The sequence below is a fragment of the Cervus elaphus genome, chromosome 9, assembly GCF_910594005.1.
Source record: "Cervus elaphus chromosome 9, mCerEla1.1, whole genome shotgun sequence".
NCBI lineage: Eukaryota > Metazoa > Chordata > Mammalia > Artiodactyla > Cervidae > Cervus > Cervus elaphus.
This window is the reverse complement of record NC_057823.1, coordinates 11,446,244-11,460,797: the sequence shown is the minus strand read 5'-3', so window position 1 is coordinate 11,460,797 and position 14,554 is coordinate 11,446,244. Positions and strand designations below refer to the sequence as shown.

The following is a 14,554-nucleotide window of genomic DNA, read 5'->3' as shown; positions in this document are numbered from 1 at the left end:
ATTCTATCTTCTACCTCACTTATCCTATCTTCTGCCTCAGTTATTCTACTGTTCGTTCCCTCCAGAGTGCTTTTGAACTCAGTTATTGCATTATTCATTATTAATTGACTCTTTTTATTTCTTCTAGGTCCTTGTTAAACATTTCTTGCATCTTCTCAATCCTTGTCTCTAGGCTATTTATCTGTAACTACATTTTGTTTTCATGATTTTGCATCATTTTTCCTATCATTATTCTGAATTCTTTCTCAGGTAGACTCCCTATCTCCACTTCTTTTGTTTGGTTTGGTGGGCATTTATCATGTTCCTTTACGTGCTGAGTATTTCTCTGCCTTTTCATGTTGTTTAGATTGCTTCATTTGGGGTGGCCTTTCTGTATTATGGCAGTTTGTGGTTCCTCTTTATTGTGGAGGTTCCTCCCTGTGGGTGGGGTTGGATGAGTAGCTTGTCAAGGTTTCCTGATTAGGGAAGCTTGCATTGGTGTTCTGGTTGGTGGAGCTGGATTTCTTCTCTATGGAGTGCAATGAAGTGTCCGGTAGTGGGTTTTGAGATGTCTATGGGTTTGGAGTGACTTTGGGCAGCCTGTATATTAAAGCTCAGGGCTATGTTCCTGCTTTGCTGGAGAATTAGTGTGATGTATCTTTCTCTGGAACTTGTTTGCTCTTGGGTGGAGCTTGGTTTCAGTGTAGGTATGGAGGCTTCTGGATGAGCTCTTATTGATTAATGTTCCCTGGAGTCAGGAGTTCTCTGGTGTTCTCAGGATTTGGACTTAAGCCTCCTGCCTCTGGTTTTCAGTCTTATTCTTACACTAGCCTGAAGACTTCTCCATCCATACAGCACTGATGATAAAACATTTAGGTTAATGGAGAAAAGATTCTCCACAGTGAGGAACACCCAGAGAGATATACAGAGTTACATGGAGAAGAGAAGAGGGAGGAGGGAGATAGAGGTGACCAGGAGGAGAAGAGTGGGGATCAAAAGGGGGAGAGAGCAATCTAGCCAGTAATCAAATCCCTATGTGCTATTCACAGCCTGGAACAGCCAGAGAGGTTCATGGAGATACATAGAGAAGAGAAGAGGGAGGAAGGAGATAGAGGTGACCAGGAGGAGAAGGGAGTGGGGGTGGTCAAAAGGAGTGAGACAGATCTAGCCAGTAATCAGTTCCCTAAGTGTTCTCCACAGCCAGGAATAGCCAAAGAGATTCACAGAGTTGGGTAGAGAAGAGAAGGGGGAGGGAGGAGATAGAGGTGACCTGGGGAGAAAAAAGAGAGTCAAAAGGGTGAGAGGTAAATCAAGCCAGTAATCACACTCCTAAGTAAAAATGGGTACTGAAGATTGGGTTCTTAAAGGCACAAAATTGATAACAAACACCAAAAATCAAAAATTAAAAATCTAGAGAGGTTAGTCTCTCAAAAACACAATATTAAAAAAGCAAAAAAAAAAAAAAAAAAAAAAAGCAAACAAAACAAAATCACAAAGATTATAAAAAATATATAAGAAGTTTGCTTTAAAAATAGGGTCTTTTTTTGGTAAGGTAGTAGTAGGTTATAAAAATGAAAATTAAAGGAGTAATAGAGGGCTTAAAAATTAAAAAAAATTAAAAAATGATAATAGTAAAAATAGATCTAGGAATTTCTCTGGAGTCGGTCAGTGTAGGATAAGTTCAGTTTCAGATAGTTCCTTGTTTCTGCTTATACTTCTCAAGACCTATAGGCCCCTTCCAATGTAGTCTGTGCTAACTACAGGGTTTTAATCTGTTGCACATGTCACTTCCAAAGTGGTTCCCTATGTTTATTTTGGCTTCTTCTGTTTGCAAGTCTCTTCAGTGTCTAATTTCCACCCCGACACAAGGGGGCAAAGGTGGTCTCTTATCTAGGCTCACTTGTTCAGTCGTGCTGTTGGGAGGGAGGAGCACTGCAAACAAATATCACTGGCTTGTGTGGGGATTGCTCGCAGTGTCTGGGCCACACTGGGTTTGCCCCCGTTCACGTTGTGTGTGCTTTCATTGTCTACACTGCTCAGGCTCCAGGTTGCTCTGCAGGGGAACTGTCTAAAGTGGACCCTGGGTTGCGTGCACTTCCCAGGTCTAAGCTGCTCAGGTTCAGGTTCTCGGGTACTCCACAAAGGCCTGCGTTTTGTGCCCTTCCCAGGTCCGAGCAGCTCGGGTGACCAGGTGCTTGGTGAGCACACTCTCCCCAGGTGGGCTGGGAATCTTATCACCTCCCCCGTCCCAGCCGTTTGGTTTCCTGGGTGCACAGTGGGAGCGCTGTCTCAGGTGTGCCTTGTGTCTCTTCTGGGGCACTGATCTCTGGCTGCGACCCTCCTGATGGATGTCAACTGTCCAGGATCCCAGGAAGACTTGGCTGGCAAGTGGGAGCCTGCTCACAGTTTGGGAGAGGATGCCGTCTAGGGGCCCAGATTGCCCCTTTCTGGCTCTGGCTGCCGTCCACCTGCCTCCCTGCCTCCAGAGGGGGATGGGCCGGTCCAGTGCCCACTAGCTCTCCTCTGGTATTTGCTCAGTCCTTTGTTCTGTGATTGGCCCAGCAGTGCCTTCAATTCAGTTCAGTTCAGTCACTCAGTCATGTCTGACTCTTTGTGACCCCATGAACTGCAGCACGCCAGGCCTCCCTGTCAGTCCATCACCAACTCCTGGAGTTTATTCAAGCTCATGCCCATCAAGTCGGTGATGCCATCCAGCCATCTCATCCTCTGCTGTCCCCTCCTCCTCCTGCCCCCTATCCCTCCAAGCATCAGGGTCTTTTCCAATGAGTCAACTCTTCGCATGAGGTGGCCAAAGTACTGGAGTTTCAGCTTCAGCATCAGTCCTTCCAATGAACACCCAGGACTGATCTCCTTTAGGAGGGACTGGTTGGATCTCCTTGCAGTCCAAGGGACTCTCAAGAGTCTTCTCCAACACCACAGTTCAAAGGCATCAATTTTTTGGTGCTCAGCTTTCTTCACAGTCCAACTTTCACATCCATACAAGACCACTGGAAAAACCTTAGCCTTGACCAGAAGGACCTTTGTTGGCAAAATAATGTCTTTGCTTTTTAATATGCTATCTAGGTTGGTCATAACTTTCTTCCAAGGAGTAAGCGTCTTTTAATTTCATGGCTGCAATCACCATCTGCAGTGATTTTGGATTCCAAAAAAAATAAAGTCTGACACTGTTTCCACTGTCTCCCCATCTATTTCCCATGAGGTGATGGGACCAGATGCCATGATCTTAGTTTTCTGAATGTTAAGCTTTAAGCCAACTTTTTCACTCTCCTCTTTCACTTTCATCAAGAGGCTTTTTAGTTCCTCTTCACTCTCTGCCATAAGGGTCATCTGCATATCTGAGGTTATTGATATTTCTCCCGGCAATCTTGATTCCAGCTTGTGCTTCCTCCAGCCCAGCGTTTCTCATGATGTACTCTGCATATAAGTTAAATAAGCAAGGTGACAATATACAGCCTTGACATACTCCTTTTCCTATTTGGAACCAGTCTGTTGTTCCATGTCCAGTTCTAACTGTTGCTTCCTGACCTGCATACAGGTTTCTCAAGAGGCAGGTCAGGTGGTCTGGTATTCCCATCTCTTTCAGAATTTTCCACAGTTTATTGTGATCCACACAGTCGAAGGCTTTGGCATAGTCAATAAAGCAGAAATAGATGTTTTTCTGGAACTCTCTTGCTTTTCCGATGATCCATCGGATATTGGCAATTTCATCTCTGGTTCCTCTGCCTTTTCTAAAACCAGCTTGAACATCTGGAAGTTCTCTGTTCACGTATTGCTGAAGCCTGGCTTGGAGAATTTTGAGCATTACTTTACTAGCGTGTGAGATGAGTGCAATTGTGCGGTAGTTTGAGCATTCTTTGGGGTTGCCTTTCTTAGGGATTGGAATGAAAACTGACCTTTTCCAGTCCTGTGGCCACTGCTGAGTCTTCCAAATTTGCTGGCACATTGAGTGCAGCACTTTCACAGCATCATCTTTCAGGATTTGAAATAGCTCAACTGGAATTCCATCACCTCCACTAGCTTTGTTCATAGTGATGCTTTCTAAGGCCCACTTGATTTCACATTCCAGGATGTCTGGCTCTAGGTGAGTGATCACACCATTGTGATTGTCTGGTTCGTGAAGATCTTTTTTGTACAGTTCTTCTGTGTATTCTTGCCACCTCTTCTTAATATCTTCTGCTTCTGTTAGGTCCATACCATTTCTGTCCTTTATCAAATCCATCTTTGCATGATATGTTCCCTTGGTATCTCTAAGTTTCTTGAAGAGATCTCTAGTCTTTCCCATTCTGTTGTTTTCCTCTATTTCTTTGTATTGATTTCTGAGGAAGGCTTTCTTATCTCTTCTGGCTATTCTTTGGAACTCTGCATTCAAATGGGAATATCTTTCCTTTTCTCCTTTGTTTTTTGCTTCTCTTCTTTTCACAGCTTTTTGTAAGGCCTCCTCAGAAAACCATTTTGCCTTTTTGCATTTCTTTTCCATGGGGATGATCTTGATCCCTGTGTCCTGTACAATGTCACGAACCTCTGCCCATATTTCATCAGGCTCTCTGTCTATCAGATCTAGTCCCTTAAATCTATTTCTCACTTCCACTGTATGGTCATAAGGGATTTAATTTAGATCATACCTGAATGGTCTAGTGGTTATCCCTACTCTCTTCAGTTTAAGTCTGAATTTGGCAATAAGGAGTTTTAGCTTAGGGTTTTTCGCGGGAAAGTTCTCTCTCTCTCTCTCTCTCTCTCTCTCTCTCTCTCTCTCTCTCTCTCTCTTTCTCTCTCTCTGGCTATCCCACAGTTTAGGTTTCTATCTCACGTAAGCTCCCTCAGATTGCCCTCGGGGCATTCAGGCTCCGTCCTTACCCTAAGCAATGCAGCTTGCACCTCCCTGTTCAGCACCCGCTTGCTAGTGGCGGATGTGAGTGTCTGGGCTACTTCTCTACTGGAAGTTGCCATTAGGCACATAATCTGTGGGTTTTATTTATTTATTTTTCCTCCCAGTTATGTCGTCCTCTGAGATTCCAAAACTCCCCACAGACCTGCCAGTGAGAGGGTTTCCTGGTGTTTGGAAACTTCTCCTCTTTTATGACTCCTTCCCTAGGAAGGATCTCCATCCCTAATTCTTTTGTCTCTCTTTTTATCTTCTATATTTTGTCCTACCTCCTTTCAAAGACAATGGGCTGCCTTTCTGGGCACCTGGTGTCCTCTGCCAGCGTTCAGAAGTTATTTTGTGGAATTTGTTCAGCGTTCAAATGTCCTTTTGATGAATTTGTGGGGGAGAAAGTGGTCTCCCCATCCTGTTCCTCCGCCATCTTAGTCCAGGGATTTTTCCGCTGGGGCGGAGAAGAAAGTAGGTAAGGCTTGATAGTAAAACAGTGAATATGAATTCACCGCTCTGGGTGTAGGTAGTGGACAGTGTCCAGGCTAAGGGGATATCTTGTGCAAAGGCCAGGAGTGAGCCTGAGTTTGGAAGTAAAAGTGGCTGGATAGTTGTGAAATATACAGTGTGAGTATCAGAGGGGCTCCCAGTAAGGCTGGAACTTGTAATGGAAGCTCTTCTTTAAATGTTTTGAAAGTCATGTTAAGAATTTTTAAATATATCAGTTCAAGTCCTTTAGGGAGCCAATATTGGATAAAAGAGAGAAACGGGCAGGTGTGCCACCATTAAGGAAAAGTGAAGTTGGGCAGAAATGGTCAGGCAGTAGTGTGCTCAGTCATTGACTGTGAGCTGCCTGGGAAAGTGTGGACTTGGCTTGAATCCTGCAGCAGAGCCCAGAGACCCTATAGCTGGAGGCTGTCAGCTGACAGCTCTTCTTGTAGCCCTCCAGCAGGTTCTTTCTTGAAGGGAGATCCATGACTAGTGCAGGAGGGCAATGGGGAGCCTTGGGAGATATTTGAGCAGGGGAGGGGCAGGTCAGATATGAGTATTAGAAATATCTCTTAGCAGGGACTTTCCTGGTGGTCTGGTGGATAAGACTCTACCTTCCAATACAAGGGATGTGAGTTTGATCCCTGGTCAGGGAACTAAGATCCCACGTGACACGAGGCCAATGCAGCCAAAAATAAATAAAATACATTTTCTTTTTAAAAAAGAAAGAAATATCTCTTTGCAGATACAGGGGCAAACTGGAGGAAGTGAGCTGTAGTCTGGGAGTCCAGGGGAAGATTCTGGGCCAAAGACTGAAGGATAGAGAGGAAATATAAGACTAGAGAAAGGAGGCCATGCCCTCAACTTCACGGTTTTGCTCAGCATAGCAGTCCTGTAAGATGGAAAAATGTTTTTGTGCTTCCCCAAACTTCAAAAAATTATGCACTTGGTTAAAATCCAAACAGAAGGCATGAAAGGATTTACAATGAACTTAAGCCTCCCATCAGCCCCACCCTAGCTTTATTGAGACATAATCAATGTATAACATTATGTACATTTTAGGTGTACAACATGACCTGATATATGTATACATTGCAAAATGATTACAATAAGGATAGTTGACACATCCACCACCTCATATAAACCTCTGTCATATGCCAGTGTCCCAACCCCATTTCTTCCTTCAATGGTTTTCTGTGCCCTTCCAAACATTGTTCAGTCTGTACCTACGTTTATTTATTTATTTTTTGCTCCCTCTGCTAATGACTTTATTCGTGAAACTATAATGGAACTCAAAATAGCAAAGAACATGAAAAACTTCATATTAATATTTATCAACCAAATATATCAAACAATACATTTATTTTTTATATAACTAACAAAAATCTCTAAAATGCACATGTGAGAATACAAATATTCCTTACTTCGTGGCATTTCAAAGCAATGAAGATCTGGTTAACACAGTTGGCCAGAATAGCCCTTTGTACTTCCCTCTCCAATCCCTTAGTACTGGCTATCCAGGAAGCTCCCATCACATCACCCAATGAACATCTTTGTGTATGTGTCTTTATTTACCTGTCCTAGAAGCTCTCTGAATCTACCCAGGAGCCAGCTTGCTGGGCTGTAAAAGACATGTTGCCTTTTCTTGACAATGCTGATGCCCTCTGCTTGGTCCCTGTCCACACCTCCACATTTCAGCACCCAGCACTCTACCTGCACAACCTCAACCACTCCTTACCATTATCCACCCTATTAATTCTTGCCTCAAATAGATGTGAAGTATGACATTAAAAGGTGCTTGCTCCTTGGAAGAAAAGTTATGACCAACCTAGACAGTATATTAAAAAGCAAAGACATTACTTTGCCAAAAAAGGTCTAGTCCAAGCTATGGTTTTTCCAGTAGTCATGTATGGATGTGAGGAAAGCTCAGTGCCTAAGAATTGATGCTTTTGAAAGTGGTGTTGGATAAGACTCTTGAGAGTCCCTTGGACAGCAAGGAGATCCAACCAGTCCATCCTAAAGGAAATAAATCCTGAATATTCATTGGAAGGATTGATGCTGAAGCTGAAACTCCAATACTTCAGCCACCTGATGCAAAGAACTGACTCATTTGAAAAGACCCTGATGCTGGGAAAGATTGAAGGCAGAAGGAGAAGAGGATGGCAGAGGATGAAATGGTTGGATGGCATCACTGACTCGATGGACATGAGTTTGAGTAAACTCCAGGAGCTGGTGCTGGACAGGGAGGCCTGGTGTGCTGCAGTCCATGGGGTCACAAAGAGTCAGACACGACTGAGCAACTGAACTGAACTGAACATCTATTTGCCATGTAATTGCCCCTTTTCTGATACCAGTTATTCTGAACATCTCTTCATATTTGAAATCTCAGTGTTTGCAGTTCCCTGAATTCCTAGATCATGTCCTCTGCTTACTTTTCTCCCAGAGCCATGCTACCTCTCTTGTCGATTTGTGGGAATTCCGTGTATATTCAAGGTATTTTTCTAGACCTATATATTTATTGCAGCTATCTCATCTGTAATAAATGTTAATTTAGTCCCCTGGTATCTTTTATTAACTAGAAGATCTCCTTAATTCTGTGCATATTTATCCATTTCTTTTTGCCTTCCAGTTTGTACTTTTGGGATTTTAAGAATTCTTTCCTACACCTAGATCATGAAGATATCTCCTATATTGTCTTCTAATATTATGGCTTTATCTTTCACATATAAGAGGAGATTATATTCTGTGTATATGTATATATTTAAAAATTTATTTATTTGTTTGGCTGTGTTGGGTCTTAGTTTCAGCACACAGAATCTTAGTTCTCCAATTAGGGATTGAACCCACACCCCCTGCATTGCAAAGTGGGTTCTTAGCCACTGGACCACCAGGGAAGTCCCCACTCTGTATATTGAATAGATGCGGATTTAGTTCTTTTAAACATTTTTTTTTTTTTTTGGTAGAGTCACAGGGCTTGTGGGATCTCAGTTCCTGGACCAGGGTTTGAACTCAGGCCCCCTGCAGTGCAAGTGCAGAGTCCTAACCACGACACTGCCAGGAAGTTCCCGAGGATTTAGCTCTGTTCCTACATCACCGCTTGTCTGAATACCTTCAACCAGTGATCCATCTACTGCTCAGTGGTTTACAGGGCCTCCTTTCCAGATGCGGTTTTCACCAATTCATGTTTGATCTCCAAGTTCTCTATTCTGTTCCATGAGTCTGTCTTACTGTTCTTGCAACAGTACCACGCTTTTTAAAAATTACTACACTTTGGTAATAGGCCTTAACATCTGGTAGGTTGGGTTCTCCTGTGTCTGTTCAGTTGCTTCAGTCACGTCTGACTCTTTGCAACTCTATGGACTGTGGCCCACCAGCCTCCTCTGTCCATGGGATTCTCCAGGCAGGAATTCTGAAGTGGATTGCCAGATCTGCCTCTAGGGGATCTTCCCAACCTAGGCATTGAACCCACGTCTGTTACATTTCCTTTACTGGCAGACAGGTTATTTACCATTAGCACCCCCTGGGAAACCTTGCAGTCTTCTATTATCTTTTATTTTCTTCTCTAAAAAAAATTTTTTTTTTAAATTGGAGGATAGTTGTTTTACAATGTTGTGTTGGTTTCTTCCTTACAATGTGAATCAGCTATATATATATATATATATATATATATATATATATATACACACACATCCCCTCCCTCCCTCCCACCCCCACCCCCATCCCACCCCCATCCCACCCCCATCCCACCCCTCCTAGGGCATCACAGAGGGCCAAGCTGGACTCCTTGTGTTACACAGCAGCTTCCCACTGGCTGTCTATTTTACCCATGGTACTGTATATGTGTCAGTGCTACTCTCTCAAATCTTCCCATCCTCTCCTTGCCCCACTGTGTCTACAAGTCCGTCCCCTACATCTGCATCTCTATTCCGGCCCTACAAATAGGCTCATCAGTACCATTTTTCTAGACCCCATGCATGCGTGCATGCTAAGTCACTTAGGTCGTGTCTGGCTCTTTGCGACCCTTTGGACTGTAGCCCACCAGGCTCCTCTGTCCATGGGATTCTCCAGGCATGAATACTGGAGTGGGTTTCCAGGCCCTCCTCCAGAGGATCTTCCAGACCCAGGGATCGAACCAGAGTCTCTTATGTCTCCTGCATTGGCAGGAGGGTTCTTTATCACTAGAGCCACCTGGGAAGCCCCCTAGATCCTGTATCAATCTTCTGTTTTCAAACTGACCTAGCTTTGATGAATTCCAATTCTTTCAAATTGAAGATTACCAAGTCCCCCCCTCCCCCAACCAACTAGATTTTTATTTAATTACATTGAATATGCTCATTAATTTAGAAAGTATTGACACCTTAATAATATTAGGTTGTCTCACTATACAGTGTGGAGTAGAATAAACTTACTTACTCAAATAAACTTATATGTCCATTATAGAGACTTTTTTTTGCATTGTAAGCTGATATATAATTCAAAAAGCTTTAAATTATTAACACTTTAAAGGGTTAACACTTTAAAGAGTATGTTGGGAGTGTTGTGTTTTGCTCAGATATTCTTCTAAAAATACCAGGCTGTTTTCTTCTATTAATAGTAACTTGAGATATTGATATCCTAATTCTTAAATCTTTGGTTCATCTGGAATTAATTTTGTTATAGCAGTGAAAGTCAGAAAAGTGAAAGTGAATTCACTCAGTCATGTCCGACTCTTTGCGACCCCATGGACTGTAGCCTACCAGGAACCTCAGTCCAAGGGATTTTCCAGGCAAGAATACTGGAGTGGGTTGCCATTTCCTTCTCCAGGGGTTCTTCCTGACCCAGGGATCGAACCCAGGTCTCCTGCATTGTAGGCAGACGCTTTACCATCTGAGCTATCAGGGGAGCCCCATGAGAGTCAGAGGGAGGTGGAAAGAGGGTCTTTAGGGCAGCAAGAGGGCTGGGGGTGTGTCTCTGTTTTTACTCCCGGGATAATTGTCTGGGGGTTCCTTAGGGACGACCTGGCCCAGTTGCCCTTCCTGACCATGTGCATCAAGGAGAGTCTGCGTTTGCATCCCCCTGTTGCTGTCATCTCCCGCCGCTGTACCCAAGATGTTGTGCTCCCAGATGGCAGAGTCATCCCCAAAGGTGCTCAAAACAATGGGGGTGAGGGAGGCTGGTGGTCCCATCAGCTGAGACCTTGACCTGACCACCCTCTCCTCTGTCATAGGGAACATCTGTGTCATCAGCATCTTCGGGATTCATCACAACCCATCGGTCTGGGCAGACCCTGAGGTGCTGCCTTCCACTGGGAAAATCAGACACTCCTCCACTCTATTCACATCTGGGGGTGTCCAGGTATCCTGAGATGTCCCACCCAGTAGCCCTGCCTCTCTCTGCCCTCCAGGTATTCAACCCCTTCCGCTTTGATCCAGAAGCTCCCCAGAAGAGATCACCTCTGGCTTTCATTCCTTTTTCGGCAGGGCCCAGGTAAGGCCAGCTGGTGTGTGAGGTGGGGATTGTTTGAGGATGGTGCTGGGGCTCAGGGAACATGCAAGCCCACGTGGAAGAAGTGTCTCAGACACCGTTAGCCTCCCTGTCCATCCCTGCAGAGGGGAGGGGTGTCCCAGTTAGTTTCTGGGCACGATCGAACATGATAGGGTTTCCCAGCAGAGTCGGAGCCCTCACTTATGCCTATAGGAACTGCATTGGGCAGACGTTTGCCATGAACGAGATGAAGGTGGCGCTGGCGCTCACGCTACTGCGGTTCCGCATCCTGCCGGATGAGGAGGAGCCACGCCGGAAGCCAGAGCTGATCCTGCGCGCGGAGGGCGGACTTTGGCTGCGGGTGGAGCCACTGAACACCGGCCAGTAATGACCCGCTACCTTCTGTCCTGGGGTTCACCCTGACCACAGACACCTCACTGCAGATTCCCAGGAATAAAACTGTGCTGTTAAGTCTGTCCCAGTCTCATCAAGAGCCAGCAGGGGGCGCTTGGGCCCTGGGAGAACCCAGGCGGGTGGGCGTGGCTGTGAATGTGGGAGGCGGGACGGAAGGTGAGGGAGGGGGCTTGGCGGCGGATATTGGTATGATATCTGGAGCTCCATCTTGGATCATGAGGACAAGACTACTCTTTAGCTAAGTGTGGAGCAGAGAGATAGATGCAATCAGGGTCAGATGACCCACTGATCCACCACTGTCCCACTGCAGAAGTCGCCGTCCTAGTCTGCTATTTACTAGTTGTTTGGTTTGGGGAAAATCGTTTATTTTCCTTTACTACATAATAGTTCAGTTCAGTTCAGTTCAGTCGCTCAGTCCTGTCCGACTCTTTGCGATCCCATGAACCGCAGCACACCAGGCCTACCTGTCTCTCACCAACTCCCGGAGTCCACCCAGTCCCATGTCCATTGAGTCGGTGATGCCATCCAACCATCTCATTTATTACATAATAGTAGCCTCTTAATTGCGATGTTGTGGAGATTTGTAAGCGAGTATGTGTGAAATGACTGACAATATTCGGTAAGCATCAGTACTCAATAAGGGTTCATTTCCTCTCTTCTTTTTGCATCACTTTCTCAAGTTCAAAGTGTTTTAAAGTCATAAAAGGTATATTTAACACTTCAGACATGTGGAAATACTGCTGAAGAAAACTGTCATTAAAAGATGCAGTAAATTCAAAGTCTCCATAGTTACATCTATTATGTAATTACAAGGGGCTCTGATGTTAAGCTGGTCTGAAGCTAGGAACCCAAAAAAATTTTTTTCCCTCTAAGAGGTATGATCCAGGACTTCATTTTCACCTAAATGTTCTAGGAAATAGAGATCAAGAGGGTCCTCAATAATAAGAGGAGGTGGAGGGGGCAGGAGTGGGGCCACTTAATTCAGCACCTGGGACAGTGGCTGCCCCAGACTTGCCCCACCGAGGCTGCAGGGGTTTCTGGGATAGAGTCCTACTCTCAGAGTCTTTCAGGGACCAGACGACTTACTGGTGGCAAAATAAGAAAGAAGTCCTGTAACATGGAATGAGTAAATATTTAATATATCCTAAGCTGAAAACTGCATACATTTTTCTTTGCCTTCAGAGTTCTTATTTAAAATGTTTTTCTTTCCCCCCAAATGATACCTTGTCATTGAAGAAAATAAAAAATAAGAATTAAAAATCTTATCTATAATTCAAACATGTCAAAGTTATCACCATTTATATTCTCTCACATATACTGCCAAATTTAGTTTTATATGTAATAATTATACAAGTAAAATTTGATTTTACATATAAGTGTATTACATTTACATGTAATATCCTTTTAAAAAGCTATTTTACTGACTAACAAGCACATGGAAATATGTTATGCATCATTAGTCATTAGGGAAATGCAAGTCAATGCTACAATGGGATACCACTTCACACCCAATAGAATGGTGAAAGTAAAAGCGTTAGTCACTCAGTTGTGTCTGATTCTTTGTGACCCCATGGTCTGTAACCTCTGTTCATGGAATTTCCCAGGCAAGAATACTGGAGTGGGTTGCCATAACCTTTCCCAGAGGATCTTCCTGGTCCAGGGATTGGACCAGGGTCTCCTGCATTGAAGGCAGATTCTTTACCATCTGAGCTACCAGGCGAGTCCTAATAGGATGGTAAGAATATAAAAAAAAATGGAGGACAAGTGTTGGTGAAGATGCGGGGTAATTGGAATCCTCATACATTGTTGCTGGGAATGTAAAATGGTGCAACCACTGTGGAAAACAGCCTGGTATTTCCTAAGTAAATTAAACCTACAAGTATCATATGATTCAGCCATCTCATGCCTAGGTATGCACAAAGACTTGAAAATATGTGTTCAAACAAAGAACTTCTACATGACTGTCTGTAGTGGCACTATCCACAATTGCCAAAAGTTGGATATTTGGGAAACAACTCAAGTATCCATTAACAGATGAATGAATAAATAAACGAGGTATATCCATAACAAGGAATATTATTGGGTCATAAAAAGGAATGAAGCACTGATACATGTTACAACATGAATGAACTTTGAAAACATTATGCTAAGTGACAGGAACTGGATACAAAATGTCATATATTGTATAATTCCATGTATATGAAATGTGAAGAATGGGTAAATCCATAGAGATAGATCCAGGAGCTGGAGGGTGGAGGAGAGAATGGAGAGTGACTGCTACTAGGTATAAAGTTTCTTTTTCAGATGATGAAAATATCTTGGAACTAGTAGAAGTGTTGACTGCACCACGTTGTGAATGTACTAGATGCATGGACTCGAAAGCTTTATAATGGTCACAATGGTAAATTTTATGCTGTGTGAATTTTGCCACAAGAAAAAATTGCTATTTTACCATACATTTCTCTTGTTAATCTGGATTTTTCATATAATAATATATTGTGAACATCCTTCCACAACATGCAGTCATCATCTTGGGGATCTTTAGAATCTTTAAGTGTTAAGTGTTCAAGCCACTGTTTATTTTTGTAAATGGCATTATGTTAGAAAATAATTTAATTTGTCTTACTTTATAAGGATTCTCTTTATGCACCTTGATGACTTGAAATATCACTACCAATTACATATTGAGTTACTCTTAATCACATAATTTTGAGTGTAGAAATTTTATTTTTTAGCAATAGATACACATACATTTATGTGGGTGTGGTTAAACACTTTTTATGCAACACATAGGGCTTGATAACTCTACAGACACTGAGGTTTTTGGTCCTATTAACAGAGGCAGACCACTGGAAGGAAGAAGGTGATGACACTTCAGTTCCCCCAGGTAAACACTGATTTCATCCTCTCACCAGTCTATGGATTGGAGAAATTAACTCACTTGCTCAAGGTCACTCAATTGATGAGTGGCGGAATGGGGGTAAATTTTATCAGCTTGGCTTCAGTGGTCATGCCTAACCTTCTAAGGAAGTGAAGTGATTTTTAGTGTGTGTCTCAGCCCCAGTTGTGTCATATTACCTGGAGAACATGTGCAGGCTTACAAGATGAGACTCTTTGATGAGTGGTGTCTAAATTTTTAAGTTTAATATTTTTGACAGGGAATTCATTCACTCACATAGAAAATAAGATGCTCAATGAAAAATATTGGTGACAAAACCCACTACAATATTGTAAAGTAATTAGCCTTCAACTAATAAAAATAAATGAAAAAAAAAATATTGGTCTCCCTATATCCTTTGTTGGATACCAGGCCAGAAG

At 43.2% G+C, this 14,554-nt stretch overlaps 1 protein-coding gene across 3 annotated transcripts in view; it reads left to right on the top strand.

The window, feature by feature from the left end:
• Positions 1 to 11,293, top strand: part of LOC122699324 (cytochrome P450 4F6-like) — a 31,191-nt gene extending 19,898 nt beyond the window's left edge. For all 3 annotated transcript variants that reach the window (XM_043911139.1, XM_043911138.1, XM_043911140.1), the window contains 4 exons: positions 10,350 to 10,483; positions 10,566 to 10,630; positions 10,743 to 10,825; positions 11,036 to 11,293. In XM_043911139.1, the coding sequence (XP_043767074.1) occupies positions 10,350 to 10,483; positions 10,566 to 10,630; positions 10,743 to 10,825; positions 11,036 to 11,210 (457 nt within the window). In that variant the 3' untranslated portion in view covers positions 11,211 to 11,293. The remainder of the gene's footprint in view (positions 1 to 10,349; positions 10,484 to 10,565; positions 10,631 to 10,742; positions 10,826 to 11,035) is intronic.
• Positions 11,294 to 14,554: the final 3,261 nt, after the last annotated feature.